At 34.7% G+C, this 19,556-nt stretch overlaps 1 protein-coding gene across 5 annotated transcripts in view; it reads right to left on the bottom strand.

Annotated features, from left to right (window-relative positions):
* DOCK10 (dedicator of cytokinesis 10) overlaps nucleotides 1-19,556 on the bottom strand; it is a 325,083-nt gene that overhangs the window by 173,938 nt on the left and 131,589 nt on the right. For all 5 annotated transcript variants that reach the window (XM_074298584.1, XM_074298583.1, XM_074298585.1 and 2 more), the window contains exons 2-3: nucleotides 10,797-10,916; nucleotides 579-668 (exon numbers count right to left, since the gene is read on the bottom strand). In XM_074298584.1, the coding sequence (XP_074154685.1) occupies nucleotides 579-668; nucleotides 10,797-10,916 (210 nt within the window). The remainder of the gene's footprint in view (nucleotides 1-578; nucleotides 669-10,796; nucleotides 10,917-19,556) is intronic.

Below are 19,556 nucleotides of genomic sequence, written 5' to 3'. Positions count from 1 at the left end.
ATAGCTAATTGAACCATATTTTGCATGAGGAAAATGAGACCCAGAAAGATAAATTAATTTTTAAAAGTTGGCTATATGACTTTGCCTTTACTCTCTTCCAAAGAGGAACACTTTAACATTTCTCCAGACTGAGACTTTGAATTGGGCTGAAAAAAAGTGTTTGCTTGGAAAAAATTACCAGTAAATGAAGAAAGCCCAGATAAGAGGAAGTAATATAAAGAAATATAAATTTAATTTTGTATTATATAATATACATAAAATAAATCATGTAATATAAATTTATAGAAAATAAATTTAAGTTATATACAATTTATATAAATTTTTATGAAATAAATTCAAATCATAATATTTACATATAAATAGATGTAAATATATTGATGCTTATAAATATGTAAATATAAATATGATTTTGATATAAGACAGGTTCAAGGGTTACTCCTTTAAAAGTATCAGAGTATGTTGCTACTTAGAAGTACCTACCTACTATAAAAAAGCATTAATTGATGACAAATTTTATTAAAAACAGAATTAGGTGAAAGTATTCTAAGTTAGTGGATGGCTAGCAATTTCAGAGTTACCTCTTTCACAAATAAGTTTTCTGCTTTGTGTTCAGCATCTTCTGGTACAGTTGAATACAGTGTTTGGATATCCCAAGAAATTGTGGCTGTCTAAAACAGAAAAAAAGATATTACTATAACTGGTCACAAAAATAAGAAAGATCTATTTACTTCCAATGTAATACATAAGCATCATAACATTAAAGGATTAAAGGGGATCAGAGAACTCAGGAAGATTGGAGTTCAAATCTGGGCGCAGACACTTTCTAGTTGTGTCATCCTAGGCAAGTCATTTAAAGTCTTCCTGTTTCATTCTCCTCACCTATAAAATGGAATTAATAAAAGCAGCTACTTCTCAGAATTATTGTGAGGATGGAATGAGATATTTGTAAAATGTTTTATAAACCCAGTGTACTATATCATTATTATTGATAATAAAAATAAATTATAAATGTATTAAATTAGGATATAGGTATTTTATTAAATTAATTTATATAAACCACACTTTTATAATAGACATATGATATATAATAAAGCATACAAATTATGCATATTTATATTTTAATATAGTTTAAATATTTAATTTAATAAACATCTAATTTAATTTAAACATTTAATTTGTAATAAAATGATTTATATATAAAATAATTATTCATACAATTATCCATAGGATTATTATGTCTTATAAATATCTTTCTATAAGCTTGCTAGGGTGTCTACCCAACCTTTCTTTCTTGAATTGTCTTGGTATCTTTGGCATATTGAGAAAGATAATAAGTGCAAATTTGGCAGTAATAAGGCAAATGGGTTGTTAATCAATGAAATCTCAGTTTTGTTACATCACTGGTCCATATCTTTTTTCTTGATCATACATTACCTTCTGATGAAATCTTTTGTTTAATTTTACTATTTATGACAGTTTTTTAAAAAAACATAATCTGAATTTCTAGTCAAGTCTGGAGCATTTTATATGAAGTTCTCTCAATTGGTGGAAGAAAGGCTAACACAATCTATTGTGGCTCCATTAAGAACAGTGATGAGCTGAGAGCTTTGGAAATGAGACTTTTTTTACTTCTTTTTTGAGAGAGATTTACATGGTTCTGTAATCTCTTCAGAACTGAATCAAAGAGAAAGCCTTCTGCAAAGCTTCTTAATCCGTGGGTTATGAACTCACATAGGGTTGTATAACTGAATGTGGGGATCATGAAATTATGATTTATTACCGGTATGCCTATTTTATATACCTATATATCTGGGGTCGCATAACATTTTTTTCAGGCAAAAAGGAGTAGCGAATGGAAAGGTTCAGGAAGCCTTGTTCTACTGCAGACATGTAGGAGAAGATGGCTCTTCAATATGTCCCTGAATTCTAACTTGTTTCCTGAGAAATTTGGGGAAATTTCCCCTTGGGTAAGATAGTAACCCCTCTCTTGGTTGAGTGGGATCTCATCTCAATTCTATATAAAATAGCATTCACTATTTTTAATACATTCTAATATTTACAAATTTTTTGATTTTGATATTTGCCTGGATAAATCAATCTACTAATTAGCCACTATTTGTGATTTTTTTAAATGTAACTAGTATTTTATAGGAAGGAATCAAACTGCTGAGTTTAAGTGGAGGGTCATCCTTTCTTCCTTTTAAGGGATAGCAATCAGAGAAGTTAGCAGTGTCTGAACCTAAGAAGCATGCTTCTCAACAAGATAAATCAGATTCTAATCTGGTTCCTCTTTCTCAAAGTAAAACAGCAGGAAGTCATAATTATGTACTCTTCTCTTGCTCCTCTGAAGCTAAAAATTACTGTCTCCCTTGCAGAGGGGTGAGTAGGATTCCTAAGATAGCTATCAATGCCTCCTCTTGAATGGTCTGTTTAGTCCATCTCATGTGGATACATATCTTCCATGGTTAGCATATTCCTTACACTAGAATTCATTCTGAGAGAGGGATTCATTAGATTACAATCCATGTGACCTTGGGCTAAGTCTTTTTGTTGTAAATTAAAGGGGCTGAACTTCACGAGCCCTAAGATCCCTTGGACCTCAAAATCAAGCTTCCTATGATCCTTAACAAATAGTTCAAATAGAATCTCAATGGTCCAAGTCAGTATTTCCCAATGTTATTTTTACAGGAGTCCTTTTTAAAATGAAAAAAAAAAATGCATTTACTCCTTTAGGAATATAGCTAAGTACTAGAGAGATACTAGAGAGAAATGGTATTGCATTATTCCTTTTACAGAGTCTGATACTCAAGCTCCATCTTTTGTTACTCTTCCTCCTTGTAATTCTTTGAACATAAGTGTGTCCTCGGGGAGGGAGGACAAAGACAGGGCCTATAAGTTGTTAGTGACATAGAAAGAAAAAAATGGAGAAATTGCTTTAAAAGCAATGTTACACAATTATTGACTGGAGTGATTGGTGGGAAGAGGAGTAGCAAGAACATTGTAGTGCCATTTGCCTTCAAAATTCAAAAGAATTCAAGGTGAGCTAATAATCAGTGACCAATACTTAAAACTTCAGACGTCAAAAAAGAAATTATAGGCCATTCATCAGCCCAATTTGAATATATTTGAATGCTTTTTGATTTCCTTTTTGCACTCAATGTAAAATGAAGTGAGTTCTTTGTGAGTTGGGATTTATTATTCAGGTTTTGAATCATCCTTTCCTTTTGATTTTATGCTTTCCTTCCATTAGGAAAGATAAATAGGAAATACATGGTAAGAAAACTCATGACAGAAAATCTTGCTTTTTTGTCAGGAATTAGTTCAATGTTTTGACAGGGGAGAAATCTTAATGTCTAATATATGGTTTTTGGATTCAATGAAAATTTCTATTATCTAAACTTTGTTCCCTGGTTAAGACAGATAATGAGGCAAGGAGTCTGTCTTTTTTTACTACCTAAAAGATGGGGAGGTATTCAGAGAAGTACAGACAAAACCTCAGATATCCAGAAAATTCAGGTTTTAGATAGTTAAAGCTTATCCATTTAAATAGCAATTAAAAACACATTTTGAGCAGAAATATGCCTATATCATATATTTCCTAAATAGAGTGAGTAGAATATTATCTAATTGTTTTGATGAACTCCCCAATGAAGATCAGTTATAATTGTTAAGTAAAACATGGTGATAATTTCGAGTCTGCTATTTATAATATTTTTGATGCTGTCAGGCTATCAGCTGTCACTTTTCACTGCCTCTCATTGTGCCACCAATAACAGCCCCTGACTCCTATAATTTGCTACTTCTCAGCTATTATGATCTTTGGAAGCAAATGAATCAAGAGTGTTAGAATTGTATGCAGCATAGGAGCAAATAGGCTCTTAACTGTAAATCTGAGAGACTCCTCAACAGAAAAAATTCATGAGTTTCTCTTTGTATTCTTAGGAAACTTTGTATAGGGGTCTCTCTCTTAGAGACATTTATCAACTATTTGATTTCAGGGCAGGAGATCTGTTCCTATAGTTCAAAATTCAGTTTTTTTATTTCAATGATAATATGGATTTATGACTTTTGAAAGAAGATAATTTAAGAAAGATAAAGGATCATAGAGGTCAATGCACCAATTAAAGGATCCTGCTTCCTTTGCTTCAAAACTCTTTCTTCTTTCACCTACTATCTGATTCTCTATATAACCCTCCTCTTAGAAACCTCTGGATCTGAAAACATGAGCATGTCAGTTAAGACTTCCTACTTAAAAAGGTATCTCTTAGATTTGGGAGCTGAAGACCACATCCTCCTTTCTATGGAGCTGCCTCCTTGACAAGCAGTGGCCATGTCTGTTTCAAAATGATTAGTACTTTTCAAATAAGATTGAGTTCCTATAAAATAATAGCCACATAACAGAGGCACACCCACAGGCTGTGTGATGAAGACTATTCTTTCACTGTATACATCCAATTACTGGGTATTTAATATCTTTCCCAGAACACAAAAGAAACCTAAAATAAAGGAATGAGCAACACAAATGTATGTATCTTTTTATCTAGGTAGGAAAGGCAGCATTTGGCTTGGCAAAAAAGGAAGCCATGATTTGAGGCATCAGAGCAACATTTTCACAGCTTTTTAGACTTTTTAAATAGCCCTCAGAAATCAAGGCAGGAAAAGGTTAAGCCAGCAGGGACATTTGTTAACGGTATTAATAAGATTGCAAAGAATTGCTTTTCTGAGAACTGAATGCTTTCTGACCACTAGAAACTGCCGTGGCCACAACAGACTTCCTGTTCTGTGCTATAAACTCTTTGGCTGATAATTAAAATGGCTCAGTGGATATAAAACAGGTCATGGGCTTACACTGAAAACTCAAGTCTGGTTCCTTTTTTGGTGATGAAGTTTAAAAAGAGGGGAGAGAGAATGAGAGAGCAAGAGGCGGGAGGGAAGAGAGAAAGAGAGAGACAGAGACAGAGAGAGACACAGAGAGAGAGAGACAGAGAGATACACAGAGAGACAGAGATAGACAGAGAGAGAGAGAGAGAGAGAGAGAGAGAGAGAGAGAGAGAGAGAGAGAGAGATACACAGAGAAAGACTGAGAGACACACAGAGAGAGACAGAGAGATACACAGAGAGAGACAGAGGGAGAGAGACAGAGAGAGATACACAGAGAGAGACAGAGAGAGACACACAGAGAGACACACAGAGAGAGACAGACAGAGAGAGAGAGAGAGACACACACACACACACACACAGAGAGAGAGAGAGAGAAAGAGTGAGAGAGAGAGAGAGAGAGAGAGAGAGAGAGAGAGAGAGAGATTAGAGGCAGAAACATAGAAAGATAGGCAGAGAGAGATACATAGGATAGACACAGAGACAGAAAGAGACAGATACACAGAGCAACAGAGACAGAAAGAGACAGAAACACCAGAGACAAAGACACAGAGAAAGACACAGAGACACAGAAAGATAAGAGTTAGAGCCAGAAACACAAGGAAACAGAGAAAGAGAGAATCATGTTTCATTCAGCAAATTCAGGAAATTTGCATCTACTTTTGACATTGACTGCAATCCAGGGCTTTTTTAGTTCTATCTTGCTAATTTATGGCCCTCTCTTCTTGACCTCATGTTTGCTTGAAGAGTCTTTGCCACACATATCACAAATTTTCTCATTGAGGTGACTAGGTAAAATTTCATTCCAAACATGGCAGTGCTATTTCTCACTTAGCCAAAAGACTATCACTGCCCACAAAGACAGGTCCCCTTTCTCCCTCCCTTTCTCTTTCCCTTTCTCCTCAGCAGGGCTAAGAAACCTTCCTCTGACATTATAAACTCCATTTGTTCAAAGAGTGGGAGCAAAGAATGGTATTCAAAGCTCTTGTTTCAGGCCTTAGCTGAGAAGCCAAAGAATCTAGAATCAGGAAATTATTTAGGCTCAGATTGTGGTCTCCATTCTGATCTAAACTTGCCTTTGTAAGCACTCCCAATTCAGAGAGGTTGATATCTCCTGTTAAGACAGCCACTTAGATGGTCGTTTGTCTGGAAAAGCTAAGCTTATAGCCCACATCTCTCTTTGTCACCCTATGCAGGACATTTTATTTCTGTTTCTTCACCTATAAAAAGAACTTAAAATAGCACCTGCCCTTGCAAAGCCATAGATAACCTGTGCAAAGACCATTGCAAATCTAAAAATTCTATGCAAATATCAGACATCACTATCACTATTATTTTATTATCAATTGAGAAACATTATGATACAGTGGAAAGATCATTGATCTTAAAGCCAGGAGATCTAGATTCAAGTGTTGATTTCAGGATTTCCTAACAAGTTGTTTATTTTTTGTAAGTCTCAAATTCTTCATCTACAAAATGGGGGTGAAGAGAGACAGAGAGCAGGAGAGAGACAGAGAGCGACAGAGAGAAAGATAGAGAGAGAATGTTAGACAGAGATAGAGACATAGACAGATAGAAACAGACAACAGATACAGAAAGAGACAAAGAAAATGTGTGACTGTGTGTGTGTGTGTGTGTGTGTGTGTGTGTGTGTGTGAGAGAGAGAGAGAGAGAGAGAGAGAGAGAGAGAGAGAGAGAGAGAGAGAGAGATTGAGAATTTTACAAAGTGTTATCTAAATGTCACTATTATTTAAAAGATGGTTCTTTGGAATACTTTATTGAACACAGAAATGATATGGAAGAGGAAGCAAGGTATTATTATTAAATGAACTATAGACAGAGGTATTTGATCAAGAAATGTTCTTCTAGTTCTGCTAGGTGCCCTTTTGTCCACCTCAAATGACTATTGGAGAACCTGAACTGATAGCTCAGCTCTGCTGCTGACTAGCTGTACTAGATTGTTTTAGACCCTTGCCAAGTCAACTAATCAGTATAAAATGCTTCTCATCTCTTCCAAGAGATATGAAGATAATAGAGATTATAATTATCATTATCATCGAAAGAGTATAGGGTTCTTTGGGAGAAAAATGGTACATTAAGTCTAAGAAATGCTAATACATTGACATGGTGCTTGGATTCATAAAGACTGACCATGTCATAGGGGAAATGTCTATTAAAAAAACTTTCAGAGTGGCAGATTTCCTGATCTCATGGGAGGAGAGTCTCTAAGACACAAAGCTGCTGCAAGACAATACTGTAGTATATTCCCTGGGCTAGTGCATAAACACCATCCTATAGGTCTGCTCATTTTCACATATATGATTTTATTCTTTTTTATTCCTCCTATAAAGAATATGTTCTTTCTCTTCTCCCAGATGTATAAATCTTTTTATCCTTCAGAATTTTACCTTAATTTCCAGGATCTCTACTATTTCAGTTCACATAGAACTTTGAATTCTCTCAATTTTTATCATGTTTTCTCCATTACTATAACTTTTATTATACAGGAAAATATATCTTCCTGATTTTAAATCTGACCTCAGACATTAACTAGCCTTGTGATTCCAAGTAAATCATTTAATCTTGCTTGCCTCAATTTTCTCATCTGTAAAAAGACCTAGACAAGTAAATGGCAAACTGCTTGAGTATCTTTGTGAGGAAAATCCTGAATGGGTCACAAAGAGTTGGAAATGACTGAGCAACAGTGGTCACTTGATTATACAATTTCTTTTAGAACTGGAATAAACTTAAAAATTATTTAGTTTAACCACATCATTTTGTTTATTGTTCTGTTCTTTGTTTTGTATATATAAATGTGTATATATATATCTATGTATGCATATCTATATATAGAAATACATATATATACATGTATATATATATGTATGTATTTGAAGGGATGGGACTATATTTGATGTTTATTTGCTATCTTCATATCTGCTGAAGTGTTGAGTAAATAGGAGATAATAAGTAATTTAGATTGTAAGTTTCCTTAAGGTAAGGATTATTTAAACATCTTTTGGTTCCTCATGTCTAGTACACTGCTTGAAACATAGTAAGCACTGAATATTTTGTTGTTTTAAAAACAGGTCTTTTGAAGTGTGGCATAAACAATTCAATTTTAGTTGGTCCTTTTTCTTCAATTTAGAGCTAATTTTCAAGTGGCAGTATAGATTAATTAAAGAAAAAAAAAAGTTAGTGTCCACTTCCAAATTGCCCAACTTGTTCCTGGAATATACACACCCTCTGGAAAATCTGCTCAAATGAATTTTATTTATGAAACTAGAACTCTGGTGCTACCAGTTTCTAATTCTTGGATTATAAACAAATCATTTAACAACCACTGTGGGTATCAGTTTGCTTAACTATAACATGAGAGGATGAAATTCTATTATCTGTGAGGTCCCTTATAGACCATTAAGTATCCCATGATACCATCTTCCTCTAACCATATTCTAGTGGACACAGCCTATAATAAAAATTAGCCTAAACATACTCAATATTCTCTAGTCATTTTATATAATGCTCTCTTCAAGAAATTAACTAAATCAAAATGAAGTCTTTGCAAAATATTTATAGTAGTGTTAACATCTGTGAGCTAAGTAAACCTTTAGAACTTGTTTTTCAGCTGTGAAAGTAGAAACATCAGAAAGAAACTCAACTCTATATTAATACACTATGAATCAATAGGAGAAGCAGGAGGCAGGACTGAGGGGAACCCCATGAACACTTTACTCTACTGGTTAAAAAATGAAGTCATTCTTCTTCCTCCTATAGAATGACTCAGTAATCTTTTAGAATTCCCCTTTGTTGCTTACTTTTGACAACTAAAATTTGTTACTGTTATTTTATCAGATCAATAATTTAGTTAGTCTCAACATCAAGCCAATGAAAATTATAGTTATTCCAAATAGCAGAATCCCAGATATGAATAAGTTTAGAAAATAATTAGTTATAGATTGCCAAAAGTTCATAAATCAACAGTAACTTCATCAGAACAAGAATGCCTTTTCATATTTAAAGAAGGCATTATTGATACTGTATAGCAGAAGCCAACATGTAACAAGTAGTTTCTTGCATAGTCCATATCTTCATAGGGACTTAATAGGTTTATCAGATAACTGAGCTATATATGAAAGGAAACATTTCCCATGTTTGCATGATTTGTTTGTGCTTGGATTTTTTTTTGAGAGAAAGGAGCTGCCTTAGAAAACTGACTCTCTCTATTTCTTTATCTCTGTCATTTCTCCCCCGCTGCCTTCCTCCCTTCCTCCCTGCCTCCCCCCACCCTCCCCGTCTCTCTGTCACAGAAATGAAAACAAGGATGTGGGGAGAGAGTTAAGTGTGTTAAACCTTACATTTAGAGTTCAAGTACTACATATTTTGGTCAAACTCAGGAAGTGCATTTTGACTTGCAATAAACTCCAAACTAAGCCAAACACAAAACTGTGAGCCAGTATAAGTGGTAGGACATAGAGTAGATTTAAAGGTTTAGGAGAGCACCTAAATACCTTTGGTATTTCTCTGTCTACTAGACTTTTGGAAGAGGAAACAAGAGGTTCGGGTTCTTGATCCAGTTCTATTACTATCTTTATGACGTTGGGGCAAGTCAATTTTCCCCTCTAAGCCTTGTTTCTTAATAGTAAAATAGTGGTGGAAGGGATTGGAGTAGATGATCTTTAAGAACTCTTCCAAATCTAAACAATTTGTCAATTTGTTTAATTTCTTCTTTTCTGTTCTACTTTATACTTTAATCTTCCATCTTATCTTTTTAAAGGGATTGGGAGAATCCAAACCTGTGATTACAGTGTTATAGGGAATTCCCAATAAGTAAATTTCCTTTTTAAGATTGACAATATAATCTAAAATTTATAGTCTTAGGGAATTATCTGGGGGGTCTTGAGCAGTTTATCCAATATCATGCAAATGAGTGTGTTTTTTTGCATGTGAAACCTAGCTCATCCTGATTTCAAGGAGAACCTTTTATCCACTGCATCTGGCTACTTCTTATTACTTCATCCAAAAAATAATGAAGTGAGAGATATTTGACATTCAGATTTTAGCCAAATACATGGGAACAATCAAGAATTAAAGTAGTTTAGCCTAGTAGTCTGGTCAGTGGTCACAGAGGTTTGGACTAGCAGACAAAGGCATCAAGTGGGTGGGAATATCTTTATGATGCAATAACATTTGTTATTTGAGAGGAAGTTGCCAAGTAAAGTATAGATTTTGCCCAGATTTAATAGGATTCAGAACTCAATGGAACTTTAGCAATTAGCTCGTCTAACCACTTCATTTTATCCAGTGAAGAAAAGGTTAAGCAATTTGTCCAAACAGAAATGAACTAGAACACTGGTCACTGATTCAATATCCAAAGCTCTTTTCTATTCTATTTTAAATTAGCTGAGTCATCTGATTTGTACAGAAAAAAATGTATGTAGTGGTAGCTTTTGAGTCAGAGGTTTAGGGTTTGAATCCTGGCTCTCATAGATATGTGAAAAAATCTAGCGTTTTGGGCTGCAGTTTGCTGCTCTTAGAAAAATGAAGAAATTGGATATGATGATCTCCAAGGCCTCTTTTGGTTCAAAATCTACGTAATTCTCTCTTTCCTATACTTTTAGGCTCTTTTAGGAAGATGCATAAAAATGGGCTGCTGACATCCTATTATATAGCTATCCTTCACTACTCTCAGAAATCATTTGGAATTTTATCCATTCCCTAAAATCTAGATCATTTTTATTATCTTTATTTTTATATTGTGCCTTATGCAGATTACTCACTTTTCTAACCAAAATCCAACCACAAGTCTTCTTGATCAGGCATTGCATCCAATACTTGATTAAACATAACACTTTAAAGCTCAATCTGGATTTAAATGCTTTGAAAAAACAGAAAAGAAAAAAAAAATGAGTACTCACTGTGAAGTCATCATTGGGAAAGAAAATGAGATCTCTAAGAGGATCATTCCAATAAGTTTTTTCAAGCTCTTCAACAACTGTTTCATAATCTAAGGGCTCCAGAAGTCTGGGTCTCTCTTGCTATAGGAAAGAAAACAAATAATGATTACTTCATTCATATTTTTTCAGATCACACTGAATCTCATATTTTGGAAGTATTGATCTATTGCCATTCTACCTTTGCTTAAATCACAGAGTACCATGGTTTTTGCAGAATATTTGAGCTCATCAATGAGTAATATAGTCCAACCCATATCTCTCCCTTCCCCCAATTAAAAGAATATCCATGGCAACATAGACAAATGTTCATCCAACCTCTCTCTGAAGATCTCCAATGAGGTGGTCCTATCCCCACTACCACCCAAGGCAGGACATCGGACAGCTCTAATTTTAGGAGCTCACTGATCAAGCCCAAATTGGCCACCTGGCTCCTTGTTCTTGGTTCTGCCTTTTGGGGTAAAGAAGATAGTCATCTTATACTCTCCATATTTCCTCTCTCAAGCTAACTGTCCCTTGTAACAGTGCTCATCCAGATAAGAGTACAAATAGTTTTTTTTTTTTTTTACCCCCACTATTTGAATCCATTGTCACTGACTCTGTGATTCCACACAAGTTCTCCATCTTCATGGTAATCCAATCTATTATACAAAATATCAGTTCGTTCAATGTAGAGGAATGCAGATAGTGGGGGAACTCTGGGTAAGCTATAAGACCCTTCAAACTAGAGGGAACCTGCGAACAATGTGTGGTTTGGCTCCCCATCTCTCTTAAGGACTCACAGCCTTCCTGAGAAGTCAGGGAGGGCATGACTACCTGTGTTCTACTTAAAGCAAGGGATGCTTACAATAAAGAGATGCATTTGCATATCAATAGCAGGGTGGTTATAGTTAGTACTTGTGCAGTGTGACATAGTGATGTAATGGTTCTACAGTTGACACATACTCAGTGTGCTATAGTGATGTAATAGTATTAAGGTATTTAAGGTCTCAGAGTACTTGAAATAAAGGAGCTCCATCTTTGACTATCCTTGTGGGTCTCCTGCCTCCTTCACTCCTCCACTAAGACCAAGGACTGGGGCTGGTTCCTAGGTCCTCCAGAGAGCTAGTCTGGATGGTATATTTTGTCACCCCAACTTGGGGGCTCTAGAAAGCACACTACAATCCAATGCAACAAAAATTTTAAGAGCATCAATGTGTAGGCAATTTTATATCTGGCCTTTTTTGGTGAAGCAATTGGGGTTAAGCAGCTTGTCCAGATTCACACAGCTAATAAGTACCAAGTGTCTGAAGCTGGATTTGAACTAAGTTTTTCTTGACTTCATAGTTGGCACTTTATCTACTGTGCCATCTAGCTACCCCTAATTAAGGAAATCAGGAAGGGTTTCCTTTAGAAGATGTCTTCTGAGTGGAACCTTGAAGGAAGTTCAATGTAACAAGAGATGGAGGTGAGAAGCAGTATATTATTGTTTTTGGATTGCCATTTAAAAAAGATTCCTGCATTTAGGTTTGTTTTGGCTGTAGAGTAACTTGCTCAAAAACGTTGTTGCTCAATTCAATTTCTTGCTTGTTTAGACACTTCCTTGTGGGCTCTGTTGGTCAGTTTTTAAATGCTGGCATCCTACAAGCAATAAAAGTACCACAGGCTGTCTAAGTTGGCGCTGAAGCCTGGACCCAATGTCAGAATTAATTGCTTGGCTCTCAGCATCCTTGCTACTGATGAGAGGAACTGGGTTTGTCTCTAATAGAGCAGCACAACAGACCCATTATGGACTCAGTGCACTGAAAATAGAAAAGATTCTGGAGGGCAATCACCTAATAACCAGAGTGCTTCCATATATGGAAAGAAGGGATTAGGGAGAGTGGAGATAAGGGGGAAGAAGATAGATAAGAGACAGAATGAAGCTCTATGGATTTTTTTTTTAATCATTGAGTTCATAATTTCTTTGATATAGGCATCTCTCTGGTGGAACTTCTTCTATTGATGCAAATCAGTAAGTCATGTATATTTATAATTTATCAATATTGATTTATACATTTTTTCATTTATAATCTTTGAAAGTTGTTTAAGATAAATTATTTGTCCAGGGTCACACAGTTAAGAACTGCAGAAGCAAATCTTGAACCTAGGCCTTCATGACTGAAGGTAAACTCTCTATCTACTATTACTTCTCATGGACAACTAGGTGGTACAGTGAATAGGAAACCAAGTTTGAGTCAAGAAGATTCAGGTCATGAGTCAAATTCAGTCTCAGACACTAACTCTGTGACTTCAGAACAAACCTAACCTGTGCCTCAATTTCCCAATCTGTAAAATGAAGATAACTACAGTAACTAACAGAGATTAGTGCTATGTAAATGTTAGTTATTATTATTATTTCTATTCTTAGGCAATATTTTTTAAACAGTAGAGTTTTTGTATATGATGAATTCTGGGATCTGATAGCTTTAGTGTTGTGTAAACTTGAAAGCTAAGTAATCAACAAGTACTTTTATGAATAAAAGAAAGCAAACATCTTTTGCTGCCCACAATTGAACATTTTTTAAAAAAGAAATTTCACACAATCTGTTAAATGTACAATGAAATTAGCAGAATAACAACAAAAAAGGGAAATTGTTTGTCTTTGATTTCTAGGCGGCCTTCCAAAGAGCTCTGATGACTAATGCTGCAACAACATACTTCAATGTCTGAATAATTGCTAGGGGGTGACCTGAAGCAGCATTTAAATGATTATTTGGATGATTTTCCAACAACACAAATGAAATAAATGAGAGGAATGGTGGGGGCAGTTCTAGGGCTGTCTAAAAACTTTTATCATAAACAACATCATATTGGTATAAATAAGTGATGACTGTGAATAGTTAAGAGAATCAAAGAATGTTAGAAAGGCTGGATTCTTAGAGGTCATCTTGTCTAATTCTTCACCTTTCATCCTTCAGATGATAAGATTAGCACCCAAAGACATGAAGTGGGAGGCAGTGTTATGTATTTTAAAAGATTATTAACTCTGAAAAATAAGCCTAGGTTTTCCTCTTATTTCTATTCTCACTAAATTTCACTCACTGACCCTGAACAGATGCCTCACCTTCTCTGAATTGTTTTCTTCCTTTGTAAAATGAGAAGTCTGGACTTTAAGAATTAAGATCCATTCTAGCTCTAAATCTTATAACCCTATGTTATGAGCCAAAGAATATTTGAGTTGGAAGATGTGGGTTTGAGCCATTATTCTCCCTACTAGTTGTGTAATCTTAGAAAAATCACTTAACCACTCTGATCATCAATTTTCTCATCCATACATTTGCCCTGCCTATCTTACTGTCCTGTTGTTAGAATCAAATGGAGCCATCTAATTGATATGAGACCAAAAGCATGATCTAAATATGAACAGTTATTATCTAGAGCAGAAATTCTTCACTAGTTTGTGTGTCCAGGACCCCTTTGACAATCTAATGAAGATCTAAGGACTCCTCAGAATAATTTTTAATGCATAAAATAAAATCCATAGGATTACAAGGAAAATGAATTATATTGAAATAGTTACCTCTGTATCTAGAGAAAGAACTGCTAAATAGAAAAGTATGTATAAAATATATACATATCTACATACTTATATCTAATGATAGCCATCTCTAGTTGTTATGGGGGAAGGGGAAAAAGTTACATGATAACTTTATTATATATTGAAAAGGAATAGCAAGTTGTAAATTATAGATTTGCAGTTTTGTATATACTCATCTTTTTTCTATCATACTATGTTATAGAAATGTTTGTTTTATTTCTTAAGTTTAGAATAAAATAAGGGAAAAATGAAAGATAAATATGAAATATATTTCATACTTTTCAAAAAGCAAGATGGACATAATAGAAATTAGTAGTTTCAAATAAGAAAGAAAAGAATATCAAATGTATAACTAACATCCTATTTTTCATCAACCATGGGATTAGTCACATATTTGCTCAATAAAACTCAATTTCTTCATAAAAACAAATAAGAATAATTGAACTGGAAAAAAAGAAATAGTTACCAAAATATTTTTAAATGTTTTGAACTCCATGTTAAGAGTCCCTCATCTAGGGAGTGAAACTAAAACTGTGAAAATGCTGTCTTTAAAGAAAAGCCAAAGATTCATCTCATCCTTTCCATGAACTTTCTTAAATAGTCATTTGTTTCACCTGCCAATTAAAAAGGTCCTCCTTTTTTTTTTTTTTTTTTTTTTTTTTTTGCCAGTTTCCACTATAGGCAAAGCATTTATTTTTCTTTTTTCCTATGTTTACCTATTGTGGTAGATGAGAGTTGTGGAGATATAGTGAAATGCAAAGCATCTTATCTTTTGTACCCAGGTTGCCTGAGTGTTTCTAGAAGAAAACAAAAACAAAAACAAAACACCAACCTCAGTTGGACCCTTCCAGTTGGTTGACCAACCCTATTCTTATCAATTTCCTATTCCAAAGCATAATCTGTCAATCAAAAAAAAAAGTCAGTGGTGATTGATATCAATTCCTGTCTTAATTGGATTGGATGGATGAAGTATGGCTTAAGTGAGCAAGATACCATTGGGATCTTGAAGTGTGAAGGTGTTTGTGGTTAGGTGGTCAAGAAAAGATCATAAAAATGAGGTTAGGAGCTACATGAAAAATATTGGAGACTTTTAACCTCTTATTTATCTACTTTCTTAAAGCAAGGAAACATAGCTTTGCAGAAAATTCCTTTTCCAAGGTATCATTCAATTTACATCATTAAACACTGACTATGCATTAAATATTGGACCAATTAACTCAAAATATTGATTTATAGCCCTATGAACATGAAATTAAACAGGAAAATGGTAATTAGATGTTCTATACTGTTACCAGCCTGGGATTTGGCAAAGCTTAGCTCAAATATATTTTGCATGTGTGAAAGGGAAATCCTGGCTATTTAGTTAGAAATCGTGTTTGGAGCAGGAGGACTGTGTTCGGGGGACTAGTTGAGCAGATGTAAGCATTTACATACTGGGATCAGTTAATTTCTCATGACTGCTCCTTACAGAGACATTGAGAGAAGCTGGATAACTGAGCAGAGTTGATTTAAAACTTTAACAACAGTAGGATTGTCTCTCCTGAATTTAATTTGTCTGTTTCTTTTGGAAATAGACCAACTGGAATAAGCCAAGTGCCAAGATTATGTTGAACTGGATTGGATTTTTTATAATGCCTTTTATATTCTCCATCTCAAATGAGCAATGAATTTCATTAGCTGTTCTGAAATAATTCTATGCATGTGAAAAGGCATTCAGTAGTACCTTTTTATTATGCACCAGGGCTGGTGTTGGGAAACAGTGGTAAGTTGTTGGCCATGCTCTTTTTCTAATGTCTAGAGATCTTTGGTGTTCAAACTTGGATTTAACTAAATCCAAAAATAATCTCCAATTTAATTTCATATTGGAAGAATGGGGTCCCAACACATAGGAAACATTTTTCTACTTATTATAACCTATTTTCAAAGAGGCACAGATCCAACCCCGAACTTGAGACCTCACTCACCAACATCAGTTTTCCAGCAGCACTCCAGATGCTTCTCTTAGAACCTGTCCAGGGCATCTAACCTTCAGACTTAGCATTCTTTTCATTTTGGCCTCTTTAATTAGCTTTCGTGATCTATTAGACCTTTTTCAGCCCCGAAGCTAACCAGGCTCTCTGGGCCATAGTCAGAAATCTCTGCATGCAAACTCTAAAAACGTGTCCTTCTTCTCCCAATGTCTCCTTTCTAGCTCCTACTTTCCCTTGTCTTGTATCATATCTCCACATATTACAGACTATAAGATTGTATTTTCTAGGATTTGTTTGCAAGGGAAAAAACAATATCAAATCTATGGAAATAATATAAGGGATTACAAGAAGAGATAAAGAAATTCTATCTAATTCTAGGAGGTCCTAAAATTCCTCAGTCTCCTTTGCTTGTTTTTCATTTTTTAAAAATATATCTTTCACGTAAGTATTCCCCTAAAGATTCTGTCCTGGGCCTTCTTCTCTATTCATTCTACATCACTTCACTTAGTAATCTCATCAATTCTCATGGTTTCAATGGTCTATGCTGATGACTTCCAAATTTATATATTTAGTACTAGTATCTTTTCTTACCTCTATTTTCTCATCAATTGCTATTTGGACATTTCAAATGAGATATATTATGGGTATCTCAAGGAGGAAGTTAAGAGGCTTATAGTGCCTCAAACCTGGAGTCAAGAAAACCTGAATTAAAAAACTCAGAAACTTATTAGTTGTGTGAATCTGGCCAAATCATTCAACCTCTCTGCCTCAATCCACTGAAGAAGGAAATGACAAACCACCCCAATGTCTTTGCCAAGAAAACCTCATGGACAGGATGGTCCATGGGGTTTTAAAGAATCAGATATAACTGAACAACAGGTTTCTCAACTCAGCAGACCTTCCAAAGAATTCTTTGTTCTCCCACCCCAAATCTCTTATTTCAAACTTCCCTATTACTATCAAGTAATCATCCTCTCAGTCACTCAGACTTATAACTGTGACATCATGCTTGACTTATCATATTTATCCCATATATTTAACCAGTCGCCAAATCTAATTCTTTTAATCTTGCACATGTCCCCTTCTCTCCACTCATATTGGGCATTCCCCTGGTTCAGATCCTTATCACATTTCATCTGCACTACTGTAATTGCCTCCTAATGGGTCTCACTGTCCCAAGTTTCTCATCACTATGATTCAAAATCTGATGAACAGTCAAAGTGATTCTCTTCTTAAAGAGAATCTTGCTTAGGTCTGACTATGTCACCACATCAATTTCCCTACCCCTAGAAAACACACATTCAAAAATTCCATTGGCTCCTAATTGCTTCTATGGTTAAATGTCAACTTTGGCATTTATAGCTCTTCACAATCTTTCTTATATATAGCCCCACTATATTCTGTTAACTTTGCCCTTCCATAAATTCAGTGGTCCAGCTCTTTTGGACTTTTTGTGGTTCTTTTCATGTGACATCTTTGTGACCTTACAAATCATTATCCCTCATGCTTGAAATGCTGTCTCCACTGACTCCCAGTACTTGGAATTCCTTCTTTGCTTCAAGATTTAGGTCAATGGCCACCTTCTACCACTAGTCTTTTCTATTCTCCCAGCTGCTAGTGTTGTATGAGCATGTTGTCTTCCTCACTAGAATGTAAGTTCACTTAGAATGATTTTATTTTATTTTATTTTACTAAGTTCACTTAGAATGATATTATTTATTCACTTAGAATGATTGAGTTTTTAGTACCGTGACTGGCACACAGTGGTTGCTTTATAAATTCTGTTAATTGACTGAGATCTTCATTGGTAGGGGAGAGTTTCTTCACATAGAATGTCATTGTTTAATTGTATCAAGCTCTCTGTGACCCCGTTTGGGGTTTTCTTGGCAAAGAAATTGGAGTGGGTTTGCCATTTCCTTCTCCAGTTCATTTTACAGATGAGGAACTGAGGCAAACAGGGTTAAGTGACTTGCCCACAACTAGAAAGTATCTGAGAATGGATGAATCCTTCTGACTTCAAACCAGCACTCTAGCCACTGGGCCATTTCATTGCTCACTTGGAATATGCTACCTCAAAAAGTCACTGTAAATTATATCTATAGTTACTTTCTCAGCCAGAATTCCCTACATGAAAGTAAAGACATAATTCCAAATAATGGAATATAAACAGGCAAATAAGATAGTTTATATCACCTTAAAATAAGAGCAATTTAATGGAAGTCATCCCCAGAGTTTATAAGAAAGTTCTACTAATTCTTATGAGATCAAATCTAATTCCTCAAAGATTTTAAGCAGGGACATCACTACAATCTAACTCTAAACATCAACATGATTGGTCTGGAACAAGGAGATTGAGTGGATGGAGTTCATGCCCTCAATACCAAGAATCTGGTTTCATATAACTTTTTGTTATGAATTATTTGCTTATTTTCAGGAGAAATACAGAAGAGATCCATGCACTTCTAGCCTCAAACTGTGGGGCATGGGGCATGTCTAGGGACAGTGAGCTATATTACTAATATATATTATATTACACTATACAGTATAATAGAATAAAAGGGTAGCAGGGTACCCTGTACTGATCTTGAAATACACAAAAGGCAATGGATGAGGAGCTTCAGGAGCTATAATGTGGTTTGAGGTTGTGGGACTCTATCCTTTTTCTGCCCCAGATTTTCAAATACAATTATATTGATCCTAGTTTTTTTTTCTAGCTCTGGTTTTTATAAAACATGTACTGTAATCCTGTTTTTGATAAGAGCATGATAATGAAAATAATAAATGAAATTAAAATCATAGAGTTTGTAGACATTGTGAGCCCATATAAAGGAGAGAAGATAGGTTTGATGTCACTTTAATCTTACTTTCCTTATCTATAGTATAAGGAGTTTACATTAGATGATCTCCAACATTTAAAACTATAATTCAGTAAAAAAAAATACATTTTTTAGATCAAAAGATCACTCCATGATAATTTATAGAATTATTTTATCTTGATAATAGATTTACCTACCTAATTTTATTTCTTATCAAAGCAATCTCTCTTTAGGGGATTAGTCTATAAAGGGGGAAGGTGATAGTATATTTAAGACAAAAAAATTACTTATGCACTTTTTATTTAGTTTTCCAAAACTATTCTAGGAAGAAAACAGGAAGTCAATATAAGAAGTAGAAAATAAAAAAATGATATGTAAA

This window comes from Sminthopsis crassicaudata, chromosome 3, assembly GCF_048593235.1.
Source record: "Sminthopsis crassicaudata isolate SCR6 chromosome 3, ASM4859323v1, whole genome shotgun sequence".
Taxonomy (NCBI): Eukaryota; Metazoa; Chordata; class Mammalia; order Dasyuromorphia; family Dasyuridae; genus Sminthopsis; species Sminthopsis crassicaudata.
This window is presented reverse-complemented; position numbering and strand designations above follow the sequence as displayed.